Source organism: Ostrea edulis, chromosome 8 (genome assembly GCF_947568905.1).
Source record: "Ostrea edulis chromosome 8, xbOstEdul1.1, whole genome shotgun sequence".
In the NCBI taxonomy this organism is placed as follows: domain Eukaryota; kingdom Metazoa; phylum Mollusca; class Bivalvia; order Ostreida; family Ostreidae; genus Ostrea; species Ostrea edulis.
In genome coordinates, this window is record NC_079171.1 from 4,052,904 (window position 1) to 4,080,406 (window position 27,503).

The 27,503-nt window shown below is 36.8% G+C and overlaps 1 protein-coding gene, 1 non-coding gene and 1 pseudogene across 2 annotated transcripts; 2 read left to right on the forward strand and 1 right to left on the reverse strand.

The window, feature by feature from the left end:
• Window positions 1-5,885: 5,885 nt before the first annotated feature.
• LOC125653223 (putative nuclease HARBI1) lies at window positions 5,886-8,385 on the reverse strand. The gene is made up of 2 exons (XM_048882570.2): window positions 8,209-8,385; window positions 5,886-7,584 (listed from the first exon to the last, which is right to left on the reverse strand). The coding sequence occupies exons 1-2, from the start codon at window positions 8,383-8,385 to the stop codon at window positions 7,072-7,074; spliced, it is 690 nt and encodes a 229-aa protein (XP_048738527.2). The 3' UTR covers window positions 5,886-7,071.
• A 6,588-nt stretch (window positions 8,386-14,973) lies between these two features.
• LOC130049367 (uncharacterized) lies at window positions 14,974-25,596 on the forward strand (annotated as a pseudogene).
• Window positions 18,564-18,637, forward strand: Trnat-ggu (transfer RNA threonine (anticodon GGU)). Its single transcript has one exon. It is a non-coding gene; the product is annotated as a tRNA-Thr (tRNA).
• Window positions 25,597-27,503: the final 1,907 nt, after the last annotated feature.

The window sequence follows — 27,503 nt, forward strand, 5'->3', positions numbered from 1 at the left end:
CTAAGCGTTTTCAAACATTGTCATTTGATAAAAGTGTTCTACATTTTTAAAAATAGAGATTAATATGTCTTTACATACATAGGTGAGAAAGTTTCCATTATTCCTAGCCGAGACATACCATGTATGCGCAAAAAATTCATAAACAAATATCAAAATACTCACGTAGAAAATGTGGACCTTACCGTCATCAAGCGCAGCGAAACACTCCATTTCGAGATTTTCGCCGACGAAAGCTCGGTAACAGTAATGAATAAGGTACACTCATTTTGTATCTATTTTGTGACTTTCTTTATTAAAAGGAACAGTTCTCTAATGTGTAACGTGCAATTACTACGTAATTCAATAACTTGAAGCATGAAGCAGTTTCACTTTGCAACCGGATATAAGAAATTTTATTTCGTATTCCGATCCCGATCGAAAGTTGTTGACTGGGAATGACGTGTTTTAATTCAATATACATGTAACATCAAGCATTTTTTTTTTATATCACATTAAAAAAAAACCAAATATATACACATACACAATGTTGTAGAGTTATTTCTTGTAAATTTTCTGAGGTTTCGCACCATATTCGATATTTCGCGCCACGGTGTCAATAGGTCTTGTGTGCAGTTGTCGTTCGTTTCCCTATCAATGTTTATAGGTGACGCTGCGCTACAAACGACAATTTTCAACCTTATCTTTTATTTTTCTATGTATATCAGTATCAATTTGATCGAAATCTTGTATTCAAATTGATTTGAATACAATATCATTGCATTTACTTACATGTCAATTATCAAAATTAGATTAATTCAGAAAAGTTACATGGATTATTTAATGGCGGATGTTTATAAAAGTTTATGTTGATTTACCTAGGAGTAAATCAGCTGACACAGAACCCCCGCTGACGACCACTATACAAATCAATACAAATTACTGCGCAGAAAAGTGCGTGATGACCCAGGGAGATTGAACATAGTTCAACTCCCAATAATATACACAGGCTTCTATTATAAGGAATGTGGACATGCAGGAATAGTCTAAATATAATATACACAGGTTTCTATTATAAGGAATGTGGACATGCAGGAATAGTCTAAATATAATATACACAGGTTTCTATTATAAGGAATGTGGACATGCAGAAATAGTCTAAATATAATATACACAGGTTTCTATTATAAGGAATGTGGACATGCAGGAATAATCTAAATATAATATACACAGGTTTCTATTATAAGGTATGTAGACATGCAGTGACACTCTAAATATAATATACACAGGCTTCTATTATAAGGAATGTGGACATGCAGGAATAGTCTAAATATAATATACACAGGTTTCTATTATAAGGAATGTGGACATGCAGGAATAGTCTAAATATAATATACACAGGTTTCTATTATAAGGAATGTGGACATGCAGGAATAGTCTAAATATAATATACACAGGTTTCTATTATAAGGAATGTGGACATGCAGGAATAGTCTAAATAAATTATGCATAGACTGTTATGATGAGGAATATAAGCATGTTCTAATTATAACATGTATAAGCTCCACGATATATGGAATGTAAGCGTGCAATAACAATCTAAATATAATATGCATAAGCCACTATGATAAGCAATGTACATGTAGGCATACAATGATAGTTAATAGTTTCTCATCATACAAACTAGCAATTTGAGGGTGTGAAATTAATATAGCATTATCCTAATTACCACTTCTCAAACACTTTGTATTATGTTAAAAGGAAATTTTATTTAAGTGATTTTAAAATACCTTAAGCCTCCCCCCCTTTAATTGCTATATAATACTGAGTACAATGGTCATCAATGTGCTTGTATCATCAGTCTGGCCTCCATTCCCATCATCATTTTCATCAGTCTACCAAAAAAAATCAAACCAAAAAAAACCCATCCTATTAACCTCTGAACATTGTTAAATAAATTTCAATCTTAGACTTGAATTATTCATTAGTGTTGTTATTAAATTAATTAACCTCTGAACATTGTTAAATAAATTTCAATCTTAGACTTGAATTATTCATTAGTGTTGTTATTAAATTAATTAACCTCTTTCAAACTGTGGAGCTGCTGTGTTGCCAGGAGCAATTTCACAAATTATACTTTTTAAAAATAAACTGCCTTACCCCCCGGGATGCCCCCGTCACCTATCCATCTCGGACTAACCTGACCAGAATACCAGGCCATCAGAATCACTGCCTAGCCACAAACCAGAATAAGACAACACAAATACAATAATTACATTTAACCATGTAAACTAATAAAATTAACAAAGAAATTCTACATTTCAAAATGGCTCCCACGCGACCCCCACTATGATCCCTGGTGCAGGTGGGCGAAATATCCTACCGGCGACGGCAATAAAGTGATTTCCTACACACAAAGAACACCGGAAAAACACTTATAAACTGATATATTCACAAATATACAGAACAACTTACAAGAGGTTAACAAATACAATGACTACAATGCTGCGCAATTAAATCCCCGTTCGCTTGCCTGGAGTTCGCGGGTAAGAGAAAGAGAAAATCACGTGCTGGCTCAGAGGACTCCGAGCCCGACCAGAAATACTAAACCCCCCCCCCCCCCCCCCCCCCCCCCCCCAATTTCACTACAATATTCTAGTTGTAATTAAATTTAAAAATATTATTATGAACTATTATGTTTTCCACGATCGTGATAATGTTAATGATAAAAATATTATGCAATGTAGATCAAGCCCCTTTCAACATTTGACATTGATCAATGTAAAACATACGGTACCAATTTTGATGCACCAGATGCGCATTTCGACAAATAATGTCTCTTCAGTGATGCTCAACCGAAATGTTTGAAATCCGAAATAACTATGAAGGTTTAGAGCTATTATAGCCAAAAACAGCGTGCCAAAAAAGGTGGAGTCAAATTCGTCTAAGGATAAGACCTCATGAGGGCTCACAGCCGGTGTAACCTGTCGACATATTCCTAGCCACCTGGTCCTATATCTGGTGTGTCCAGGGGCCCGTGTTTGCCCAGCTCTCTGATTAGTATTGCTTGTAGGAGTTATGAGACTGATCACTGTTCGTTACATGATCCTTAGGAGTGAAGAATTCTCGAGCGCGACGTTAAACAAGGCTTGCTTCGATTGGGAAACCCGTGTTAACTCGAGGATGAAGAGAACGTACCGAGTAACACTAAAACGTCACGAAAATGACCTTTAAACCTAACCCGAGACATCCTAGGTACTACCCATATTTAATCGGGTATTTTACGTCACAACGATGGCGGCAAATAGCGAAACACGGTAAGTGTGAACTTGTTTTACCTAATTTGTAAGCTTTTCACAATACTTGGTAATAGAAAGAGAGGTTTTATAGAGGCAGAAATTACAACAGAATAGCTAACACATTTTATTTTTCACTTTACATCATATAAAACGGTGGAGTAAGGGTTAAGATGACATTAGCGTGTATGCTGAATTTTCCACTGCAGAACCATGTCTTTTTCTTAATATATACATACTTGCCAACTCAACTCTCACTCTGAAATCAAGCGCAGTAACACGCCAGGTATACCGTCACCCCCTGAGAGACCTGCATACAAAATTTTTGAAGTCGCATCGATGCATAAGTTTCAGTAAAAATGCACCATTTAAGAAAATTTTGTTGAATAAAGATATTTCTAATGCTATTTAATGTCATGTTTTCATTATGAATCGGACTCATATGCTTCATTTCAAAATACACACAAAAAGTATACATATACACTGAAAAGTTGGCTTGCTATAACTAACACCCCCCAAACATCCTGAATAGGGAGTAGTATATCGGTAGAGGCACTCTATAAAGCTATACAAAAAATGCAAAACGATTACATAAATCGAAATGGGGATGGGATAGACAGAGAATCCACACATTTTGGAGAATCGTTACTGCTAAAATAATTATTAAAAAAATAAATGGGGAGGGGGGGGGGGGAGGGAGTAGTGTCCATGCTTCCGGTGCCTGTGTAACTTGGCTGCATAAGTATATACATCAGATCTTCTAAGTTCTTTTGCTTAGGCCTGACATGCTAGAGTTGGATATTATAAGTAATTAAATACTTGAATTGTAGATTTGATTAATTATTCTTTAAAACACAATTTTAGATTATTTTTTTAGAATTATATTATGGGGTGGGGTGGGATTATTAATCAAATGCTGAAGGCTTATAGAATTGGATGTAATATTATCTTTTTTGTTCAGTATGATCACTGAAAGTATATATGTTTATGAAGATTTGTGATTTATTATTTTGTATTGATGTGCATTGTTTAACTTTAAAGCTAGGCCTACTGACCTGTACAACTGCTGTTTTAAAATAAGTATTTGCTACATAAACTTTTATTTTTCTACAAAGGCCTCTCACGTGAAAGTGTGCTTAAAATTGAATTAATCATACATCTATGAACAAAGCAACATTTCTTTCAGGTTTCAAGTGGATATTGAAGTGGATGGTACGAAGCACACTCGTCTGGTCACTCCAGGAATTGTGGAGATGTTGAATTCCACGGGTAGGTTTATCAATTAGACGAACATATTAGATTCACAACTTTCAACTTCACAACTTTTGTGCATATTTTGACTGAATGCTCAGGGGTGCTTGCAGTCGCACACACTAATGAACGAGTCTCCCTTTACCTCCGGAATGGAATTTGGGGGCATCTAATTTTTTGTGTGTCTTATCTGTCTGTGTGTGTGTCTGTGAAACAAAACAAAATACAAAAAAAAAAAAAAAAAAAAATCAAACTTTCACCATAACTTTTGAACTGTGACAGATAGGTTTTGCATATTTCACTTGTTTATTTCTTGAGATGAAACGTTTCCATTGCTCTAACAATTCTGACCTAACAACCTTCTACGTGACTTTTGACCTACAATTCTTCAAACATTTTGCCATACTAGCATTTTCTTACATTGCCACCGCCATGTACAGCATCTTGTTCTTAAATAAAAATAACTTAAGTCTTAGAGTAATTAAATGAATATGAAATGTTATATAGGAAATTATTTATAATTCTGATGTTTCAAGCATCAATTGTGAGAAATTATATATCCTTTTCTGTGTGTCGTTCAGTGTTCATTCTCTGTGTTTTGTATAAATTTCAACCCATAACGTAGTATTTTAATACAGAATGATAATCATGCACTAAGTATAAATACTGTAGAGTTAAACAGATGAGTTTATGATTCATATGAATTTTTCAGATCCCTCAGTGAAACAAATCGCTATGAACTGGGTATTGAGGGAAGTCCAGAGCAAAAAGCTTGAGCCTTGTAAGAGTAAAGAATCGGGGAAGGAAGATCAGAAAGCGAAGGAAGAAGAGCAGGCAAAGGACATTCAGTTTCATTATTGGACAGACAAGGAGGAACAACTCTTGGTGGACACACGGTCGTCCATGGAGGAGGAGTTCTGTTCCTCAAAAAGTCACACGACATTGTGGCAGAAAGTGAAAAATACTTTATCAGAAAATAATGTCCATGTCACCAGTAAACAAGCTCAGGACAAATGGAAAAACCTGAAGAAGAAATATAAGGAAGTAGAGGACAACAACAACAGATCAGGTCGAGAGAAACAGACTTGTAAATTTCAGGACACATTCAGCAACCTCTATGGAACCAAGCCATCCACCAGACCCCTGTGCGTTATTGATACGGATAAAGCAGAAACCTGTAATGCTGATGTGAATCTATAAGATGCAAAGGAAACTCTTAAGCCACCACCACTGAAACGACTGAAAACTGCAGAAAACAAATCACCAAGAGGCAAATTAGTAGAAATTATGAAGGAGTCAGTCTTAAAAAATGAAGAATTCAAACAGGAACTTCTCGAACACCAGAGGCAAAAATTAGACAGATTTGACAGATTTCTTGACCTGTTCGCAAAGTCAATAAAAAAATATTGAACATTTGATTGCAGGGTCCTCGACATTTGATTTATCAATTTACAATGTATATATGTTCAACATTTAAAAAGTTGTTATGTATGGTTATACATTCAATATAAATTCTTGGGTTTGAGAAATGACATAAAAACTTAATTTAATATTTCCCCCATGTGTAAATAAGTACTAATTTTTCTAATCAATATTTCTCCATTTCATTATCTAAATCATCAATCCCCCTTTATCTAGCATTTAGTCAGGTCTGACCTTGCCAAATAGCCATAGTGCTTTTGTTTTATTATTTTGATGATCGTATACTTCTGTTTTTAGTTCACCTGAACCAAACGTCTAATTTAGCTATTCCTGATCACCGTTGTCTGTCGTCTATTTGTCCGTCTGTGTGTAAACTTTTCACATTTTTCACTTCCTTCTCTAGAATTCAACCAAGGTTGCACAAAGCATAATGATAAAGGTGAAGTAATTTAAAAACAGTATCTACAGATTCCATATTAAAGTACATTTGCTCATTGTTTTCAGGTAAGCGAGCCTCTTATTTTTTATACGTTATGTATACTATGTATTATGATGGAGCAACCAGTGTTTTTTTTGTTTTTTTTTTTCCTTTTTGTTTGATGGTTGTGTAATTGTTATTTGACACTTATCTACTATTTGGTACTAAGTCAAGTCTAGTCAAATATAAATTTTTTGATGGTTCTGAACTATGTATTTTTTTTTTTTTTTTAATACTTTTCATACTTGGTCAAGCCTACTTTGTGTAGTCAAGTAACATCTGTTATAGCTTTATTTGATTGTTGCATATTTTTGTTTTATTTCTATACTTATTTATTATTTTGAATTGTCCACTCTCTTGAATTATTTCTTTCATGAATAAATATGATAGTTTGAAACTCCTTTCAATTGTTTTTGCCGATATGGAAAATTTAATTCTTTTGAATTGCACATAGTAAACAACTTGCATCATAGTACAATCACACTGTAAGAACGTACATTCACATGACTTGACTCTGAGACAATGGCTGAACAAGTAAGTAACACAATGATGAACTCGAAAGAAAATCGAGAGTCAGATAAAGTGTAACAGATAGTGAAAGTGAATATGATCATTTTGCTTTAAGGAAGCATGTTCATAAGCTGTTGTTCATAAGCTGTTGTTCATAAGCTGTTGGCGTTTTTGCACACCACCTTGAGCATTAGGATATATGTTGTTGAAACGGTTGGGGTGATGGTTTTGTTGGACATCAACAAATTCCTCTATGTCTTCATCATGTGTAACACACAGATTGTGCAAAATACATCCTGCAATAATGAAAGCGCATATAACTTCAGGGTCATGGAAGCATATTTCCCTCAATCTTCTAAAGCTTCCTTTCAGATGACCGATAGCTCGTTCAACTGTCTGCCTGCAAGATGATAAAACTGAATTGAAACGGTTTTGCTGATTTCTGAGGTTTCCATTGTCTCTAAACGGTGTTATCAGCCACGGTCTCAGAGGATAGGCAGAGTCTGCAATTATATGAAGATCTGGTGGCATCAACTGTCCATTTTCACCTTTCGTAAAGAGAGTACTATTTCGTAGAACCCTTGCATCATGTGAACATCCAGGCCATCCAACGTGGGCACTTATTATCATTAGTTTATTGTCCACCACAATCTGCAATTGTAACACCAAACGTACAGTTGTTGGTCATTAGTATGTTCCCGAAAAAGAAATTCGCAATATATCTTATACGTCAAAACAACAATTTTCAACAACTGCCTATATATTTTTAATTATATCAAAAGTTATTGAAATTTTCCCCAATTATCCTTTAAGTGGTTGTTAAATTGTAACTTGAAATATGTAATACTGCATGCATGGTTCTGAACCATGCATATATATAACAACATTCAGTTTAATTGTAACCATTTTCCATTTGCATCAGATTTCAGCATTGTGTCTGTATAATGCATTGCAATCACTTAGCATCTAAATGGGGTGAACTATTAAAAACAATCTGTATCAATAACATCTATTCTTATAAATTTCAATCTGGTTGAAATGGTAGTATAATTGTATTTACATGAAATCATTGTGAAAATTAAAGTTACAGCAACTTAATGAACAAAATGTTGTTTTAAAAGTAAAATATAATAGCAAACAAAAAAATAATAATAAATAGATATATAATTAAAATAAAGAATAAATCCAGGAACATAAGTATGGTCAACTACATTGAATGATGTACCCTTATATTTTCATAAATAAACAAGCTTTATTCTTTTTACATGAACAAACCTGTAATTGCAGTGAAGGATGACCCTTCCGGTTTATGTAATCTGAATCTCCTCCTAGTGCTGCAGCTAGTCTGATATGAGTCCCATCAAGCACCCCAATGATCCCAGGAAAACCACTAGCGATCTGAAATGACTGTGCAATTGTGTTCTGTGTTGCTTGATCTGGCCACTGCATCATTTGTATGAGAGAGGCGACTACATTCTGAGTTCATAACTTGGAACAGCAAAGATTAAAGACAAAAGTGGTTGTATTTACATTAATATAGCTATTAATCAAAATCAATTATATAATGACTCACATTAACAAACACCTCGTTCAAAGTTCTTGTAACTCTGATAATTGTCTTGTGGACAGTCGAGAGGGACACATCGAAAAGATTGGCCGTCTCCCGCATAGATTCTTGATTGGCCATATACCAAATAAACAACAGAAGCTGTTTTTCTGGAGATATTTCCTCCTTGCCGCCTCCGTGGACTGCCGTTAGACTAGGGGCAATAATTTATAGGATAATTTCAAATGTTGCCTTATTCAACCGAAAATGAGATCTAAACTCCTCTGTAGAATATCTCGACACAGTGTCCTCAGCGAAGTCTTGAATGCGGGGGACGTGTTTTCGTGGCATAGAAAGTAAATAAGTAATGTAATCACTCGTGGAATCATTAGTAGTACAAAATTCTTCAATATCATCCTCTACAAACAAATCTAACACACAAAAAAGGCTGCTGCCATACCCGGCGTCGCCATATTTATTTACCTTCGATTCAACTCTCGAGTAAGTTAACTCGTTCGATTCAAAATTCCTTTACGCATGTCTATGACGTGCATTTAACTTACCCCGAGTTAACACGGGTTTCCCAATCGAAGTAGGCCCAAAATACCATCATACACATGATATTCAACTATTTATTATAGGAAACCCACCATACTATGCACATTCTACGGATTATGTGGAACATTAGACACCGAATTCCACCTGGCTGTGTGTGACCGGTCTACAGGGGATGCTTACTCCTAGACACCTGATCCCAGATTTAAGCTGATTCCTGAACACCTGATCCCAGATTTAAGCTTATTCCTGTACACCTGATCCCAGATTTAAGCTTATTCATAGACACCTTATCCCACCTGGGGTCGTAAAGTTCTGAAATTGGTTCAGGTGATTGTAATGTGCTTACTATTGATGTGAACACAAACATGCATTATGGATCAAGCTACTGACAAACATGTTGATGGTACAGGGGTTTCAACAGTCTCGATTGAAGTCAGTATTTCGCAAATTCTATAGTCGTCATAACGATCTAGTTCGTCATTACAACCTATCATGGAGCCAAATGCTGCCTGGCGCATTTCATGCCGATTGTTAGGGCGTTCTTGGCACACTGATTTTGACTACGGATCCTGATCAGGATATCACCTGATCCTACTTCTGATGATCAGAGTGCCAGAACTACAGATCTAATGCCTCTGCAACATATTCCAATTCTGCCTTGGAGAGCTGAAAATGCCTGGAACCGACACAATTATATATTTGTGTTCATATAGCAAATCCCCAATCATTGGAATCCCGTGGGGATCCGGGTTAGAATACGTCCACAGTACCCCCTCCCGGGTTAGAATAGGTCCTCAGTACCCCACCCCGGGATCCAGGTTAGAATAGATCTTCAGTACCCCATCCACGGGGATCCAGGTTAGAATAGGTCCTCAGTACCCCTTGCTTGTCGTAAGATGCTTTGAAGTCAAAATACATGTATAAATGTTTGGTTTGATTGCGCAGCTATGTTAAGGCTTCCCGGAACTTGAAATGCGTTCAAAACATACATTGGATTGCGAGGTTGGTTTCTGGTTTTCAATTGTAATTTATATACTTAAGTACAGACAATTTATATAGAAGATTCTCTCGGCTATATATTAACATATCTGTTATGATATCACATGACTTCGTTGATCACGTGACGGTCATTCATAATTGTTTCAAGTGTTTCACATAAATCACTTCAGTGCAGCTCACTTAACAATTATTTTTAACTTTTTGTTTGATAAATGAACTCACCGTATCCTTGTGTACCCGAAATGTGCTTGGGGAAAATGGTAGTATTACTTGCGTACACAATACACGTATTTTATGAAGAGTTCAACTTACTGACACACTTACCTACACATTTGAGGGTAATCTGTATTCAAACAAAGCCATCATACATTTAACCAAGCAAGATTCGGATAGAGAACAAACTCCTCTTACGATTTCCGTAATAGATCTCAAATAACTCCTCATGAATTACCAGCGCTAGACTCTTTTATAAACACATCATAAATTCTACCTCTTACCACTGGTATAAAACAGAGTACATTTCAAAAGTATATTTTCCGAAAGTAGTGTAAACACGCTGAATTTAAATTAAGGGTAATTAAACAAACTATTTTAGAATATTCGGACATACAAGATATTAAAATACAATTCAGACACGTGAATTTTGCAATAGCGTTCTGAGATCTGATAGGCAGTTTGAAATAAGGTCTAGAGATTTTGAAACGTTCCCCGTCATAACAGCTCAAGTATGCAGTGACTTGACGTCATTTTCCATTATAACGTCATATTGGTAGTTCAGAGAAGTAAAGGCATAAAGTGCACTGTGATATTCTATAAGGGAATCCTTAATCTACCCGCGTGGAGGTTTAAAGTTTTAAATTTGATTTTCGTTTTGTTTGAGGAGATATTTGTAAATTTGTATTTCCAATTTCTATACAGGGATATAATTCTAATGTCCTTGGAAATTTCATCCAAGATTTGATAAAGGAAGATGAAGTCAGTTTGCAACCATATACAGCAACATCCTGCCTTTCCATATACAGCAACATCCTGCCTTTCAAACAAACCAAGAATATATCTGATGAACTGAAGATTTTTCAGTTATCTGGTGGCGCCCAGTTTTTACACTCAAGATACAATGTACCTGGGAAGAGACGTCTCCACTGACCTTCCGAAAGTAAACTGGGAAACTTTCTCACTTACCGGTGCAAGCGGGATTCGAACCCACGCCGACAGAAGTGAGAGGCCGAGTGATTTTAAACGCGATGCTCTAGCCACTCGGCCACGGGAGCCCTTAAAACTGAAGAGGAGGTTTGTCATTTTTAAAGGAATTAATGAGATATATGAGCTAAAAGCTTGAGATATTTCTTTTGCACGTTTTTCAACATCTGTTTGTAAACCTTTTCTCCCGAACCATTGGGTCGAAGTCAAGGTACCGCAGACAAATCTTATCGAGTATCAATATGAAATCTGCAAATGTTTTCAGATGGTGTGTTCAGGCGAGTATGTTAAGGCAGGTCATAGTGCATTGAAGCACGTAAACTGCAGAACTTTTAAAATATGCCCTACACAGACGGAGCTACTAAGTTTCAGAAACTATTTTAGTTGCATACATGAGGACATTTTGTATCATAACAACATGACAAACATGCGCTTCCGTATGACGTCATTGCATAACTGTTATGAAAGGTGAAGGTAACGAACAGTGTCCAATCTCATAATCCAATAAGCAATTCAAATTAAATAGTTGGGCAAACAGAGCCCCCTGGATATACCAGAGGTGGGATCAGCTGTCTAGGAAGAGTGAGCATGTCGTCGACTGGTCACACCCGATTATGCAATACGCTGTTGTGTCTTTTATTTTGATTGATTGAATATTGTTTAACGTCCCTCTCGAGAACATTTCTCTCACATGGAGACGACACCACTGCCGATGAAGGGCTGCAAAATTTGGCCTATGCTTGGCGCTTGTGACCTTTGAGAAGGAAGGGATATTTATCGTGCCACACTTGCTGCGACAAGGGATCTCGGTTTCTACCGTTTTACTTAAAGAGGTCGCCCTATTTACTCACCTTCTACGACAAGCAAGGGGTACTGAGGACCTACTCTAACCAGGATCCCCACGGGATCTCTAATCGACTCCACTGTGATATATCGAATCGACATGTGAATATTATTATTAATAGATAAAACGTCGTTTATGATTTTTGAAGATAACAAAGTGGTCAATCTCATAACTCCTGTACGCAAAATAAATTAGATAGTTGGGCAAACACGGACCCCTGGACACACCAGAGGTGAGATCAGGTGCCTATCAGGAGTAAGCATCCTCTGTTGACCGCTCACACCCGCCTCGACTCCTACATCCTTATTAAATAAATGAATTTATCTGTAGTCAAAATCAGTGTGCCATGAAAGGTTTAACAATTGGTATGAAACACGTCAGACAGCATTTGACCCAATGAGCGGTTGTATTGCAGTGAAAGCGAAATGTCGGAGAACCGACGGACATGTCCGGTAATTTGACTCTCGGTCCGATAAACTCCGTTATATTTTCGGTCCGAATGTCCGGTGACTTTCCGGCAACACTTTCAGAAACTACGTTTCGACTTCCAGTTCCGTTTATTAACAGTAATGCAGTCCCCGGTAAACCTTTAAAACAAAAATAGAATGACCAGGAGGCTCAAAGTCAAAGGGAGAATAATACAAATGTATTGAAAAATACTACTTAATTCGGTCTGGTAAAATGTGATTCGGTCTGGTAATGTTCCTGTGTTCACCAGACCGAAATGTCCTTTAAACCATTTCGCGATCACTGGTATTGACAAACTAGATCGTTATGACGACCATAAAATTTACGAAATGCCGACTTTTTAACGAAACTGTTGGAACCGCTCTACTATCAACTTGTTTGAGAATAGTCTGCGTCGATTCAAACCCGCCTCGGTGGCCTAGAGGTGAGAGCGTTCGCCCCGCATACGGAAGGCCCGGGTTCGTATCCCGGCCGCGACAGACCCTAGTTGTATTGTTACTCCGTTAATAAACTGTAATTATTACGAATCCGTTTTTGTCCGGTATTCAGAATATGTGACATCCATTATTATCCGTTTGTAATCTTTTTCAGCTGTAATTTCATGCGTGCACGAAGTACGATTTCTGCCATGTTTTACTTATAACTTCCCATCTCTCTTCGCCGTGTTTAGGCCACAATATAGTAAGTTTATTACATTTTGCAATATGATTTATGTCCATTTATCATGTTAATAGCTCAGATACAATTTTCTATTCGGTAATGTCGATTTTTGAGTCAAAACTTTGTAGATGTAAACAACCTGTGTACTTATCAGTCTTGTTAATTTTGTTTACAGTCTTTACCTTCCTCTCATCTAATAAAAACTGAAAAACGATGATAGTGGCGTCGTCATAGTAAAGATATATTATACCTACGCAAACAATGGCACAGTCTAAAGAAACGGCTGATACACAAGACGCTGAAACAAGCACGACAACAGGGGACGAAAAACGTATGCGAACCGTAACAGAAAGAGGTACTGAACATTACGAAACTGAATTTAGGAAATTCATTTCACAAATCGATGTGGTATGGAGTGCTATAGAGGACTTTCCTCTAGAAATTAAGACACACAGTTCTGATGTGAAATCACTTCGCATATTGCGTTCAAACTTGCTCACAAATAGTGAAAAATATGAGAGGATTTGTATGTCTTTCATCGAATTTCCCCAACGTACAAATACTAGAGACAGTTTGAAGGAGTTGGACTCCCAGAGAACTACCTTTGAGAAAGGAAAGACTGTAATTCAGGAACTGGAACGCAGGATTAGTGACGCTCGCATGGAAGCTACAGAAACCGCTTCACGGAGGTCTGCTTCCTCATCCACGAGTTCAATTAGAGCAAGGAAACATATGGAAGTTCGGGCTAAGCGTGCAGAACTGAAATTTCATAAACGAGAATTCGAACTAATGCAGCAAAATGCAATTCTTCAACAAATTGAGGCTAAGCACAAAACCGAAAATGAACGAAAGAAAGCAGAAATCGAAGCGACTCAGCGCCTTCTAGAGGAAGAAAGGAAAGCGGCAGTCGTTGAGGCAGAAGTCAAAGCACCGGAAAATTTCGATCCAGGAAGCAGACGGAGATCTGTTGTACCTTCGGACATTGATGTACCGATCGACCGAAACGTTTACACGGCTCAATATGTGAGTGATCACAGTGAAACCAATGTTTCCAGAGACACAAATGTAATGCAGAATACGTCAGAAAAAAGAGAGACCTTGTCATATCCTCTCAATCCAAGAGCAGCAGAATTTACACCTACCAGGACCTGAAAATCAGAATGTCATCAGTGATCTTACGAAGTTTCTTCTAAAGGAGGATCTCATATTCTCACGATTTTCACATTTCACTGATCGTCCGGAGGCATTCGCTTCATGGAAATCCAGTTTTCGGAATATTACTCAGGAATTACAATTTACAAGTTACACCATTCGAGGAGATGGACTTGCTTGTTAAATTCTTGGGACCTGAATCCTCAAAGTATGTGGCAAGCATCAGAGCGGCAAACACAGCGTATCCTGATCGTGGTCTACAGCGAATATGGAATAGACTTGAGGAAAGATATGGAAGCTCAGAACTCGTACAGTCTGCGTTGAAATCCAAACTTAAGAGACTTTCCTAAATTATCAAACAAAGACAATAAACGTTTGTAAGAATTAGCTGATTTTCTATCAGATATTGAGGCTACCAAGAACTCTAAATATTCAACACTGTTGTCCTATTTCGATTCCTCGTCAGGAATAATACCAATTATGAACAAGTTACCTATTAATCTACAAGAAAGATGGACAACAAGAGCATCAAGCTACAAGGCTCGACTTGACGTCCCATATCCGCCATTTTCGTACCTGGTTGAATTTCTTCCGGAAACGAGCAGAATTCGGAATGACCCGGGATTTCAGTTTGAAACACCCTCAAGTGCTGCATGATGGACAAGCTCGGAACAAAAAGGCAAAAAACACTACTATTTTCTCCTGCAAACCCGAAGTGGAACCAACAAACCTCCGCAAACTAAAGGACAAAGGTGTCCCATTCATAATTCGCATCATCACGTCAAGGACCGTAAAAGTTTTCGTCTGAAGCCACTCTCAGAAAGAAAGAAAATCTTGAAAAATCCTGGATTGTGTTTTCGCTGTTGTGACTCATCTCGTATGGCACGAGACTGCAAGGCCACTTTGAAATGTGACGTCTGCGGGAAATATAACCATCGTACTGCATTGCATGACAGTAAACGAAGAGAGTACAATGAAGAGACCACACCGTATGTGAATACCGAAGTACAGAACATGTGTACTGCGATTTGTGATACGAAATTCAAGGGAAAATCGTGTTCCAAAACAGTCCTAGTAGATGTTTACCCATCAGGACATCCTTCGGATAGGAAGCGCATGTACGTGATCATAGGTGACAAGAGCAGTCGTACACTCGCTCGCTCAAAATTCTTCGATATGTTCGATATTACCTGCACGTTATCATCATGCAGTGAATTTGTTACGTTGTCCGCAAGACGCGCTACGAACTTTACTGTAGAACCAATTTTGAATCTGCACAATGTTTGAAAGCTGCTAAGTAAATCTTTTGAACTTTTCTGGTCCAGTGGTTCTTGAGAAGAAGATTTTTTCTTATTATATTTTCATGTTAAACTTTGATTTCCATCATAAAGATCATGAAGCACATTTTCTTGGGTGTTTCTAGATCTCCAGCTTTCACATTTATCCTCAAAATCTTCACGATTTACAAAGGTTTCCAATGACGACTTTAGTGATTTGTAACAATATGTCTTAAATGGTACAAAGTTTGGAACACCTGCTTCTCCTATGTCTTTCAGTAAAAACTCTTTACATTGTTTACGCATATGTGGAAGTCTATGATTTGGATAGCATATATGATTACAAAGTCTGGATTGTTGTCTCCCTTCAACTCTTACAAAACAATCATTAAATTCATACAGTGTGAAACACTTTCTACACACAACATACTGAAGAAATTGCACCTAGCTGCTAGCTAAAACTTTCGACATTGAGTACATATTTTGAGGGAAAACATTTACTAATGGTTGAAGAACTGCAGAAAAAATACATAAAAAACAAAAAACAGTTGACAATAGCTTCAACAGCTGAATCAGACACATTATATACTGACTGCCACAGTACCAAAATAGTACATATAACTCATGTCAACACATTTATTGATTCTGATTCAGATACATTTTTATGCTCTTCAAGATTTGTATCAATAGAAATGTCGGTATCTTCAATATCAGAGTCAGAATCACTGCTCACTAAAATGTCTGCACTGTTTTCAAAGTCATCGTCAAAAAATGTTTCAGCATTTTCTTCACTACAAAAAGTTTTGTGTGTAATAGTTTTCTTGATATCATAGTTTTTAAACGCCCATCAAAGACGGTATGTATTATGGTATGGCGTCGTTCGTCTGTCTCTCCGGACCTTGTGGGCAGGATACAGACTGAACCATAAGCCTTAGGATTTTACAACTTAGTACATTTGATCACCATGATGAGAGGAAGACGCCTATTGTTTTTCAAGGTCAGGGGTCAAAGTCGTAGTATCACTTATTAGGAAAACCTTGTGGGCAGGATACAAACCGAACCGTAAGCTCCAGGACATTATAACTTGATCACCATGATGAGAGGAAGATGCCTATTGTTTTTCAAGGTCAGAGGTCAAAGTCGTAGTATCACTTTTTAGGAAAACCTTGTGGGCAGGATACAAACCGAAACGTTAGCATATTTATGAAGTAGCGCATTCTAAGGCTATCCCTCTTTATATCTTGATATCCATTTCTACAAGCATAATAATGAATTAGCTCACAGAGGACAGTGCTAACTTCACTAAAATATGAATCCCACTAAAATATGTTTTCCTTGAGCAAAATCTACGGGCGTATTATGCCACGTTGGCGTTGCTCTTGTTATATATATCATCATCTGAAAAAAGTGCAGTTTCTTCATGAACATCATCATCTGTTTTGCTATCATCACTATCACTATATGCATTTGACAGTGGAAGGTCTTTACTACATGCTTCCACATGTCTCCGAAAATGTCTGTCTTTTAAAACTCTAATTTACATTTTGTGCAAATCTTGCGTGGACGCTTTGCTTCAAATGGCATATTGTATTACAATTTAAAAAAAAACGCTTAATTTTTCACAGAATAAAAATCCACGTAACAATAACAAAACTACATAACACAGTCCAATAACATGTAAACTCTAATGGTGACAAAATATGGAAAGATGGCTCCTGGATGCATTGCTACACATGTAAGTATCATCTGTACTGCACAATTAATGAAATGTGTATGTCTCCATTAGTGCAAGTGACTACTCTATGTGATCTGTAAACACAAGAAAAAAATTCAAAGTTTGAAGTACACAGTGTTGAATATGATTATGCAAACTTATAATAATTAATCAATTATCTAATTAAAGTGGTAATACACCGTAGTTGCATGCATTCATGGTACTTGTCCTCATTTTAATGTCAAAAAGATTTAAATAACCCCCATCATATCCTCCGTATATAGAAGCAGTTTATTAAAATCTATGAAACTTCATAGTTATTTCTGATTTCCAACATTTCGGTTGAGCATCACTGAAGAGACATTATTTGTCGAAATGCGCATCTGGTGCATCAAAATTGGTACCGTATTAAGTTTTACATGAAGATGAAATACTTTTGAAAAAGAAAAATAACAAAACAATATGAACTAATAATCTCTTTTGTGTTGATCTTAATTTTTTCTTGGATAAAAGGTTCAATTCTCCTTGCCTGGCTATTAAGGATGAACTGATATGAAAAACACCTTTTAACAGCAAGTAGGCACAAGGATGCTCCTACTACTATAATGATATTTCAGTACAAGTTTTGCAGTTTTTAATTAAATTATTTTGAAAATAAAAATAAAAAAGGTTATGGGTCACCTCTCCATATCTGCCTGGCTATAGAATCATTTCAAATGAAAACACCTCTCCATGGCAAATTGACATGAGGATCTCCAATTCTGATCATGAACTCATTTTACTATCAATAGAAATACTACACTAAGATACTTAATTGATCCAAGCCTAAGGTTGTACAAGTTAAAATAATATAATAGTTAGGGCTATATGTACCGTGCTTTGATAGCTCATTGGTTAGATCACCTGACTGGTAATGCAGGGGTCCCGGGTTCGATTCCCGGTCCAGCCATAGATTTTCTCCTCTCCTGTACTGCAATACAAATTTTATCATTTATAAAAACAAATTAGAGTCACCTCTCCATATCTGCCTGGCTATAGGATCATTTCAAATAAAAACACCTCTCCATGGCAAATAGACATGAGGATCTCCAATTCTGATCATGAACTCATTTTACTATCAATAGAAATAATATAATAGGATACTTGATTGATACAAGCCTAAGGTAACAAGTACAAGTTAAAATAATTTAGTAGTTAGGGCTATATGGACCGTGCTTTGATAGCTCAGTGGTTAGAGCACCTGACTGGTAATGCAGGGGTCCCGGGTTCGATTCCCGGTCCAACAATAGATTTTCTCCTCTCCTATACTACAATACATGTGATATCAGAAGAAAAACAATTAGGGTCACCTCTCCATATCTGCCAGGCTATAGGATCATTTCAAATGAAAACACCTCTCCTTGGCACATCGGTGTGAGGATTTCCTTTTTTGTTTTAATTCACTTCCTTGTATGCCTTAAAAAATTATTTCATATCTTCACTTAGATACGAGAGTGAGTTTTAGTCTCTGTCACTAAATTTGAAACAATGGGTTCATGTCAATTCAAATAATTTTAATTTATTGTAATCTACTAGTATTTAATAGATTTAAAATTTATTACTGAGCACTAATAATTTTGTTTGATTTTTGTTTATTAGTGTTACATTTGTCCATAAGAGACTCTAAAGTTTAATAGAAGCAATTTTTACCGGTTCTACTTTTATCCACAAAAAAATTAAATACACTAAAGTTCATGCATTCCACTATAACATTTGCTTCCTTCAACAGCCTTCTCTTTGTTCAATGGCTGCAACACGTTTTTTCAACATATCGTACTCCATGAAACGAACATACAATGGATCCGAGGTGAATGTTATAAGATTTAGATTTTCTTTTCGCTTGACTGATGATGATGATGATGGAATTGTTGTATTGTCTGGGCAAGATGAAGCATTACAGAGGCAGATGTGGTTTTTCATACTTGCTTTTTTAAGCTGTTTCTTCTTTTGTCTGTTTTCTTTCCTTTTCCTTTTGCTCTCCATGCTGTGTTTACCCATGCTGCCTGTCATGAAAGGATTATATCAGAATCATAATAATCAAAAGGCCCATGGGCAATATCAGTCACCTTGGCCCTGCCATTGTTTAGCTGTTGTGAATTCTAAAAAAAAAAGAAGATTTATATAAATTCCATTTTCCCATAGAAGGTCAAAATATCAAACACATTATTGTGTCACAAGGTCTTGCCATAAAGGATTTATATACAAAATATGAAAGCCCTACCTAGAATAGTTCCAGTTACATTTTATGGGTTATGTTTTCTTAAAAGTAGGTCAAATTCCAAGTAAAAGGTCAAAATATGAAATGAAAGGTCTTCCAATAATAAATACAAGATATGAAAGATCTACCTTAAATAGTTCAGGACACATCGAATAGGTCAGATTTTTTTTCAAGGTAGGGCAAACTTTCAGGTCAAGGTCACAAGATAACACACCATTGCATCACATGAAAGGTCTTCACATAAAGAATGTATATATATAGAAAATATGAAAGCCCTAGCTTAAATAGTTCAAGAGACATTTTTAAAGATTTTTCCTATATATATATCAGCATATAACACCTTGATCCGCTACTATGTCCCCATCCTCCCCCCTCCGGAACCATGATTTGCACAAACTTGGATCTACTCAATGCCAGGAAGCTTTCATGTAATTTTGAACTTTTATGGCCCAGTGGTTCTTGAAAAGAAGATTTTAAAAAGAAGATTTTAAAAGATTTTCCCAATATACTCACATGTAAAACTTTGATTCCCTATTGTGGCCCCACCCTACCCCCAGGGGCTATGATTTTCACAAACATGAACTTTTCTGGCCCTGTGGTTCTTGAAGATTTTTAAATGACCCCACCTTATTTTGGCATTTTTGTGATTATCTCCCCTTTGAAGGGGGCACGACCTTCATTTGAACAAACTTGAATCCCCTTTACCCAAGGATGCTTTTTGGCAAGTTTGGTTGAAATTAGCCCAGTGGTTCTGGAGAAGAAGTCAAAAATGTGAAAAGTTTACAGACAGACTGACGACGAACAACAGGTGATCAGAAAAACTTACTTGAGCTGAGCTAAGAATTGGAAATATAACGCATTTATAAACTTGATATATACATATTTCCACAGGGTTCTGATAATTCCACTGCTTATCATTTATGATATAGCTAGCAGCAGTGTCTCAAATATATGTGTTGTTCCATCGGTCTTGCACCGATATGCACATGGCCTGGAAGGACTGACAACTCTGACTAAATGGGACTTATAAATATATGGTTGATATTGGACTGACACTTAGTGAGACTTTTGGTCCCTAAATAAACTAGAGGTACTCTGTGGACTGAGCTGGCAAAATGATACCACCCACTCCCACATGGCAGTACATAGTGGCAGAGTTCATTTTGTGGCAGAACGCAATTTATGCATTTCACTATATGATCTATAGAACCCCACCTTTACACCAGAACACCTAACCACAGGCACTCGACATTTTATAAATATATATAATTAAAAAAATTGTCTTCCTGTAAACAAACTATTCATTGAAGACAATTTTTTAATTATATATATTTAAAATGTCGAGTGCCTGTGCACCTAACACCAGAACCCCTGACCATGGGGCCATGGATTTCACAATTTTAATAGGCTAGAGGGTTCAATGCTTATGACAATCATGACATCAGTTTGACTGCTTGACATCCGGAATAAAGAAGATTTTTAAAGATTACATTAATTTTTATGGTTCAAGCCCACCCCCCAGGTATGTGAGGAGGGGGGGGGGGGGGGGGGGGCATGAAATTAACAATTCTTGTTCCACTTCACCTATAAATGCTATAAATCAAATTGGTTGAAATTGGTTCAGCAGTTTCACAGAAAAGGCTGAAAATGTTCAAATAATGGCTTCTCTGGGTTTTTTTGTTTTTAATTCAGCTTGAAATGTAAATAAATTAAATTCATTATACATAGCCATTACCGTCATTTCACTAATAGACTCCACTTATTTTGGCACTCTGTTTTTGGCTATAATAGCTCTCAAATTTCATTGTTATTTCGGATTTCAAACATTTCGGTTGAGCATCACTGAAGAGACATTATATGTCGAAATGCGCATTTGGTGCATCAAAATTGGTACCGTATAAGTTTTACATTATATAAGAAGCAATGGGGGAGGGGGGGGATAATACAATGATTTCCATACAATGATTTAAATTGAATTTCTTTCTTTAGGACATCAAGTAACCACAGGTCATTGTTATATTATCTTTTTTTAATTTCATTTGAAAATAAAAATACATTAATGTATACCTTTTAAAGATTACTCATACATATAAGGTGAAGATAACAAACAGTGATCAATCTCATAACTCCTACAAGCAATACAAAATAGATAGTTGGGCAAACACGGACCCCTGGACACACCAGAGGTGAGATCAGGTGCCTAGGAGGAGTAAGCATCCCCTGTTGACCGGTCACACCCGCCGTGAGCCCTATATCCTGATCAGGTAAACGGAGTTATCCACAGTCAAAATCAGTGTGCCAAGAACGGCTTAACAATCGGTATGAAACACATGTAAGACAAGGATGAGGTGGACTTCTTCTTTTAAATGATGACAATTCGCTGTTTGTTGGAGTCGTCAGAGCATGTACCTATAAACAAGCAATTTAAAGGTAAAAAAACCCCAACTAATATCTTGATGAAAAATCCCTTTTTGCAAATTACATATATTATTACCAATTCATGGAGTTTTATTTCAATTAGCAATATGTACAGTACTTGAAAATAGTGCATTTTCTTCGTTTATCAACCACAATGCCACTATATGATATTGCTTTTTTCGTTAATCTTCTTCACCCCCCACCACCACCCTTTTTTTGGCATAAATACAAAATATGTCAATCTATTCATTTTAACTAACACAAAACACATACATATAATATACATACCAGTGAAAATTCTATAAAGATCTTTAAAAATGATGTTGTGCTTGAGCCTCCAAAGCATCTAAAAAGTAGTGAGGTTTCAAGGGGTTCCAATTTCCGCCCAATCCCCCTCCAGCGCGGGAACCCTGCCCTCTCGCGCGGGAATTTCGTCAAAGTTTAGCTGTTTCAGCCAATACCATCACTGAATAGGCCTATTGAGAGTAAGAGAAAATAAGCCGTCCTCTTGATCCTGATTCAGAGTCTGAGAGAATCTTCAGTGACGATGGTGATAATGAAGAAGATGCCTTTAGTTTGAAACCTTGTCCACACAACAGGCACACAGGGCTAGCTCCCCATCCCCAAACGCCATGAAAAGACGACGGATTCTGCCCGTCATCCTCGATTCATCGGGGGAAGAGGAAAATGATGAGGAACATTCACAGGCACGTAGTTTTACATGGAATCTTAACTTCTACAATTACTTTATATGTGAAACATTTTGGATGAAGATGCAAAATACATGTACTTGGTATTTCATCCAAAGTAAATTACAGGTTACTCCGAAAGCGTAGTAGATTTTTGGATGATGCTACGCTACTGTTTACATCGTAGTTAGGAAGTTACACAATCATACCATTAGTTTCGAATTCATTCAGAAACGTTTTAAATATGATTATTAGTAGATAACATAATTATAATGGTTATTTAAGATTTGATAAAAGATTGACAATCTTATTTTGTTTTCGCCTGCTTTCAACTTTTTTCTTGTGGAAAAATTAACAATCGGATCACCTCGCCCTTAAACCGCGAGGAAAACGGCGAGGTAATGCGATAATGGAATACTCTCGAATTTTATCTCAATAGCAACCTCACAATAGAGGTGTTCCGAATTATTTTTTTTACTTTCTCTTTAGGAACTCCTGAATACTCCCAACTTTAGGGAGTAAAAGGCCAAGGACCAGAGTGAGCGATGAAACACCCGTCTGCCAACCAAACAAATGTACGTATAAGTAGGCTATATTGGCCCTATTTGTTTATCTAAATATTCACTGCGTGAAATAATGTTTAAATTATACTTCTATGTTACAATTAATGCCTTAAATTCCGGGCCCCTTGATTGGTCAATAAAATATCTTGTATGCGTTTGTAGTGTGCACCCGAGTCAGAGAGAGAGAGGTGGGTGGGTCAGGTTTGCCTGTTTAAAACTTGGATGTGTATGTTCACAGGAACCGGTAATCGTGTCTGTATAGTAATAATAGTAGGGGTCAATTAATACCATACCACCCCCTAATAAAAAACACAAGCCGTTTGTTTTTTTTATTAGGGGTGATATGGTATTGACCCCGGTTCCTGTGTTATGTTCATAATATATCTAACAATGATATTGTTTTAGCTACAAGAAGTATTTTGGAGAAAATCCTGCAACAACAGGACGGGATCCTGAAAAGACTAAAAGCGTTAGAGAAAAGAGAAAAGAGAGAAGAGAAACCAGCTGAGGAGAAAATTACTGTACCACCTAGTATACGGGTAAGCACCTACATCTTGCATCAAATACTGGTAGCAGACAACAATAGTTAAAACAATGTGGGGTTTTGTTTGTTTTTGCTTGTGTTTGTGTTTAATATGATTTGACAATTTAAAGCACATTTGTGGTAAGGCATAATATGACATACATGTATGACATAGTATAGTTTGGAGTTTGATGAAAAATTGACATTATTCTTCACTGACATTATTCCTCACTTACTCAAACTCAAGTGAAATAAAGTACTGAAATTCTTTTTGTGAATCTAATTACGTACATGCACATGAGCATTAGGCATACATAGAAAGGGGTGATCAAGGCGGGGGGAGTGAAGGATGTTATAACATCCTGATCCATATCATGATTTGTATGCCCCCCCCCCCCCCAACAAAACAGTGTTGCACCCTCCCCCAAGAATAATGTGGTTTGCTTCCCCCCAAAATTTGGACACCCCCTAAGAAAATAGCCTCAAGAACCACTAGGCCAGAAGAGCTGAAATGTACATGAAAGCTTCCTGACATATTGTAGATTCAAATTTGTTAAAACCATGACCCCCGGGGGTAGGTTTGGGCCATAATAGGGGATCAAAGTTTTACATAAATATATAGGGAAATCTTTAAAAATATTCTTCTCAAGAACCACTGCGCCAGGAAAGTACAAATTTACATGACAGCTTCCTTACATAGTGCAGATTCAAGTTTGTTAAAATCATGGCCTCTGGAGGTAGGATGGGGCCACAATAGGGGATCAAAGTTTTACATAAAATATAAAGGGAACAACTTTAAAAATATTCTTCTCTAGAATCATTGGGCCAGAGAAGTTTACATATACATGAAAGCTTCCTGACATAGTGAAGATTCAAGTTTGTTAAGATCATAGCCCCCAAGGGTAGGGTGGGGCGCACAATAGGGGATCAAAGTTTTACATACAAATATATAGGGAAAATCTTTAAAAATCTTCTTCTCAAGAACCATTGGGCCAAAGAATTTTACATTTACATGAAAGCTTCCTGACATAGTGCAGATTCAAGTTTGTATAAATCATGGCCCCCAGGGTTAGGTTGGGGCCACAGTAGGGATCAAAGTTTTATATGCGAATATATTAGGAAACTCTTTATATATGGGCCAAGGTGACTCAGGTGAGCGATGTGGTCCATGGGCCTCTTGTTATTGGTTAAGCATTACAATTATAAAGATGCTTAGTTTGATAATTCCCATATACAGGTATTAATAAAAACTTCTGTATAGCTCTGTCTCTTTTTAAAAAAAAAATGGAAAAGTAGGGAAAACAATTTTTGGAGGATTATGAACTCTCCAAGAGAGCCAGGATAGGAAAGTGAACAGAGGACACATGTCCAAAATGTCCTGAAAGTATAAATTCCACCTTTAGTGTTAAGGAGTGTGACAGAGGATTTCTCACTCATCCACCTTCAATTGGCAAAGAAGTGATTAAAAGCACATGTTTATTTATTTCAGAAAGCAAAAAGGAGAACGCCGGCGTTAGAGGAATTGCAGAGAAGAGGTTGGCAGACCGAGCAGAGAAGAACCCAAATCAAAAAAGTATTAAAAGTTGATTTTACTTTAAGTGATGAGGAGTGCGATGACGGGTTCATCACACATCCTCCATCTTGGCAGAGCGACATCTTTGCGAAGGTGAAATCAAAACTTGATAAAGTATTTCTAGAGATATGCTCCACAAAGAGTAGAAGGTTAATGCAGAAGCGAACTATAGGGTCTTCTCATGCCAAATCCGTACCCAGAAGACTGCTCATGAATTGTTAAAGGCCGGGAGTAACCTAGAAAAATTTACACCCCTACAGCAATTAAGCATATATGGCAGTCCCATCAAAATCAGCTTGGAATGTTGAATTGCCCAGAATGTTCTCCATTTGGTTACGAGCCCCAGGAAGATGTGTCCCTGGAATGTAATGTCGGTGACTTACAAGACGTGCTGACAATTGAAAGTGACAATGAATGGTAGCGTTATTGATTAAATTGTATTGCTCATGTAAACAAAAGACGGTTGCATGTATATATGTATAATATGTATAATTTCATGATGATATTCATAATAAAAAAAAATATACATAAACGTAACACGATGTTTTATGATTTATTTGGTACATAATACAATAAAAGCAAGAAAACATGATTAGTCAGGTACAGGATGTCAAAGTATACAGACTATTTGAGAAAACTCTACTATACTCCCGGAAATCCGGGGGCATTTGGAGGTCCAGAGAAACTTTATCAAGCCGTACAACAAGATGGAAAGTATAAAATAGGAAGAATAAGAATCAGACAATTTTTGAACAACGAAGATCCTTACAGTTTAATGAAACCTATCCGTCGCTCATTTCCCCGCTCGAAGGTTGTAGTGGACACCATTGATTCTATGTGGGACGGTGATTTAGCCGATGTCAGCAATATTTCTTCTCAGAATGATGGTTACAAATTTTTGTTAGTGTTGATAGATATATTCAGTCGCTTTTTGTTCATAGTACCTTTGAAAAATAAGCAACATGGAAATATCACGGATGCCTTAAATTCAGTTTTCCAAACAAGACGAAAACCGCATACTCTTAGAACAGATAAAGGAAGTGAATTCAAAAATCGTTGGGTAAAGTCATTTTTGAAAAAAGAAGGCGTTCACACCATATACACCCAGAACGAAACCAAAGCAAATTATGCCGAAAGAGTCATTCGTACCATGAAAAACATAATGTATCGTTACTTCATCAAGAACAGAACTTATCGCTATGTCGATGTTTTGCAAGATTTAGTCACTGGTTATAACCAAAGGCCTCACAGATCTTTAGGTGAACATGCACCTGCAACTGTCAACAAGAAAAATGCAGATGAAATAAGACTTCTTACCTATTTGAGCACTAAGAAAAAACATCCTAACCTGAATACAACCAAATTGAGCATACCAAAGAAATCGATGGGAACAAAAAGGAACAAAAGAGTTTTTAAGTACAAAATAGGAGATGACGTGCGTATTTCACAACTGAAACATTCTTTCCAAAGAGATTACCAACAGAAATGGACTGAAGAGTATTTCAAAGTTTCTAAGCGATACCAAAGAGGTGAAATACCGGTGTACAAAATAAAAGATTTGGCCGATGACCCAATTGAGGGTACTTTTTATGAATCGGAACTTCAGAAAGTCATGAAGTCAGGAGATATTCTTTATAGAGTCGAAAAGGTGTTGAGAACAAGAAAACGTGGTAAAAGAAAAGAAGTGTACGTAAAATGGGAGGGATGGCCTAATAAATTCAATTCTTGGATTCCCGAACATTCTCTTGAGAAAATCAAATAAATGTAGGCCTCTTCAACGAATCATCATCAGTCAAGATGAGTCTTCGAATGGTGTTGAGGTCTACTGACAGCTCGGAATATTTTGAAAATAAACCGAATTGTTTTCGAATTCAATTAAATAAACAAGTGCAGTTGGATGGATATTGGACGGTCGCTTTAACGGAATTTACGACAGAAAGCTGGAATTCGAACAAGAAATCTCAAGAGGTGTTTATATGCTGTGACATATGTGAAGAAACCTTTGTGGGTGGTAAGGACATGCCACTCCTACGTAGAGTATATCTTGGAGAGAAACAGGAAACCAACATCATCTACAAATTACCCTATTACGTCCCTGTGAAAATCGGTCAACTACAACAGATCTGTAT

Coding starts and splice junctions, on each gene's coding strand:
- LOC125653223 (XM_048882570.2), bottom strand. CDS start 8,385: ATGATGCAGTGGCCAGATCAAGCAACACAGAACACAATTGCACAGTCA. Junction 7,585..8,208: donor ATCCTTCACTGCAATTACAG/GTTTGTTCATGT, acceptor TTACAATTGCAG/ATTGTGGTGGACAATAAACT.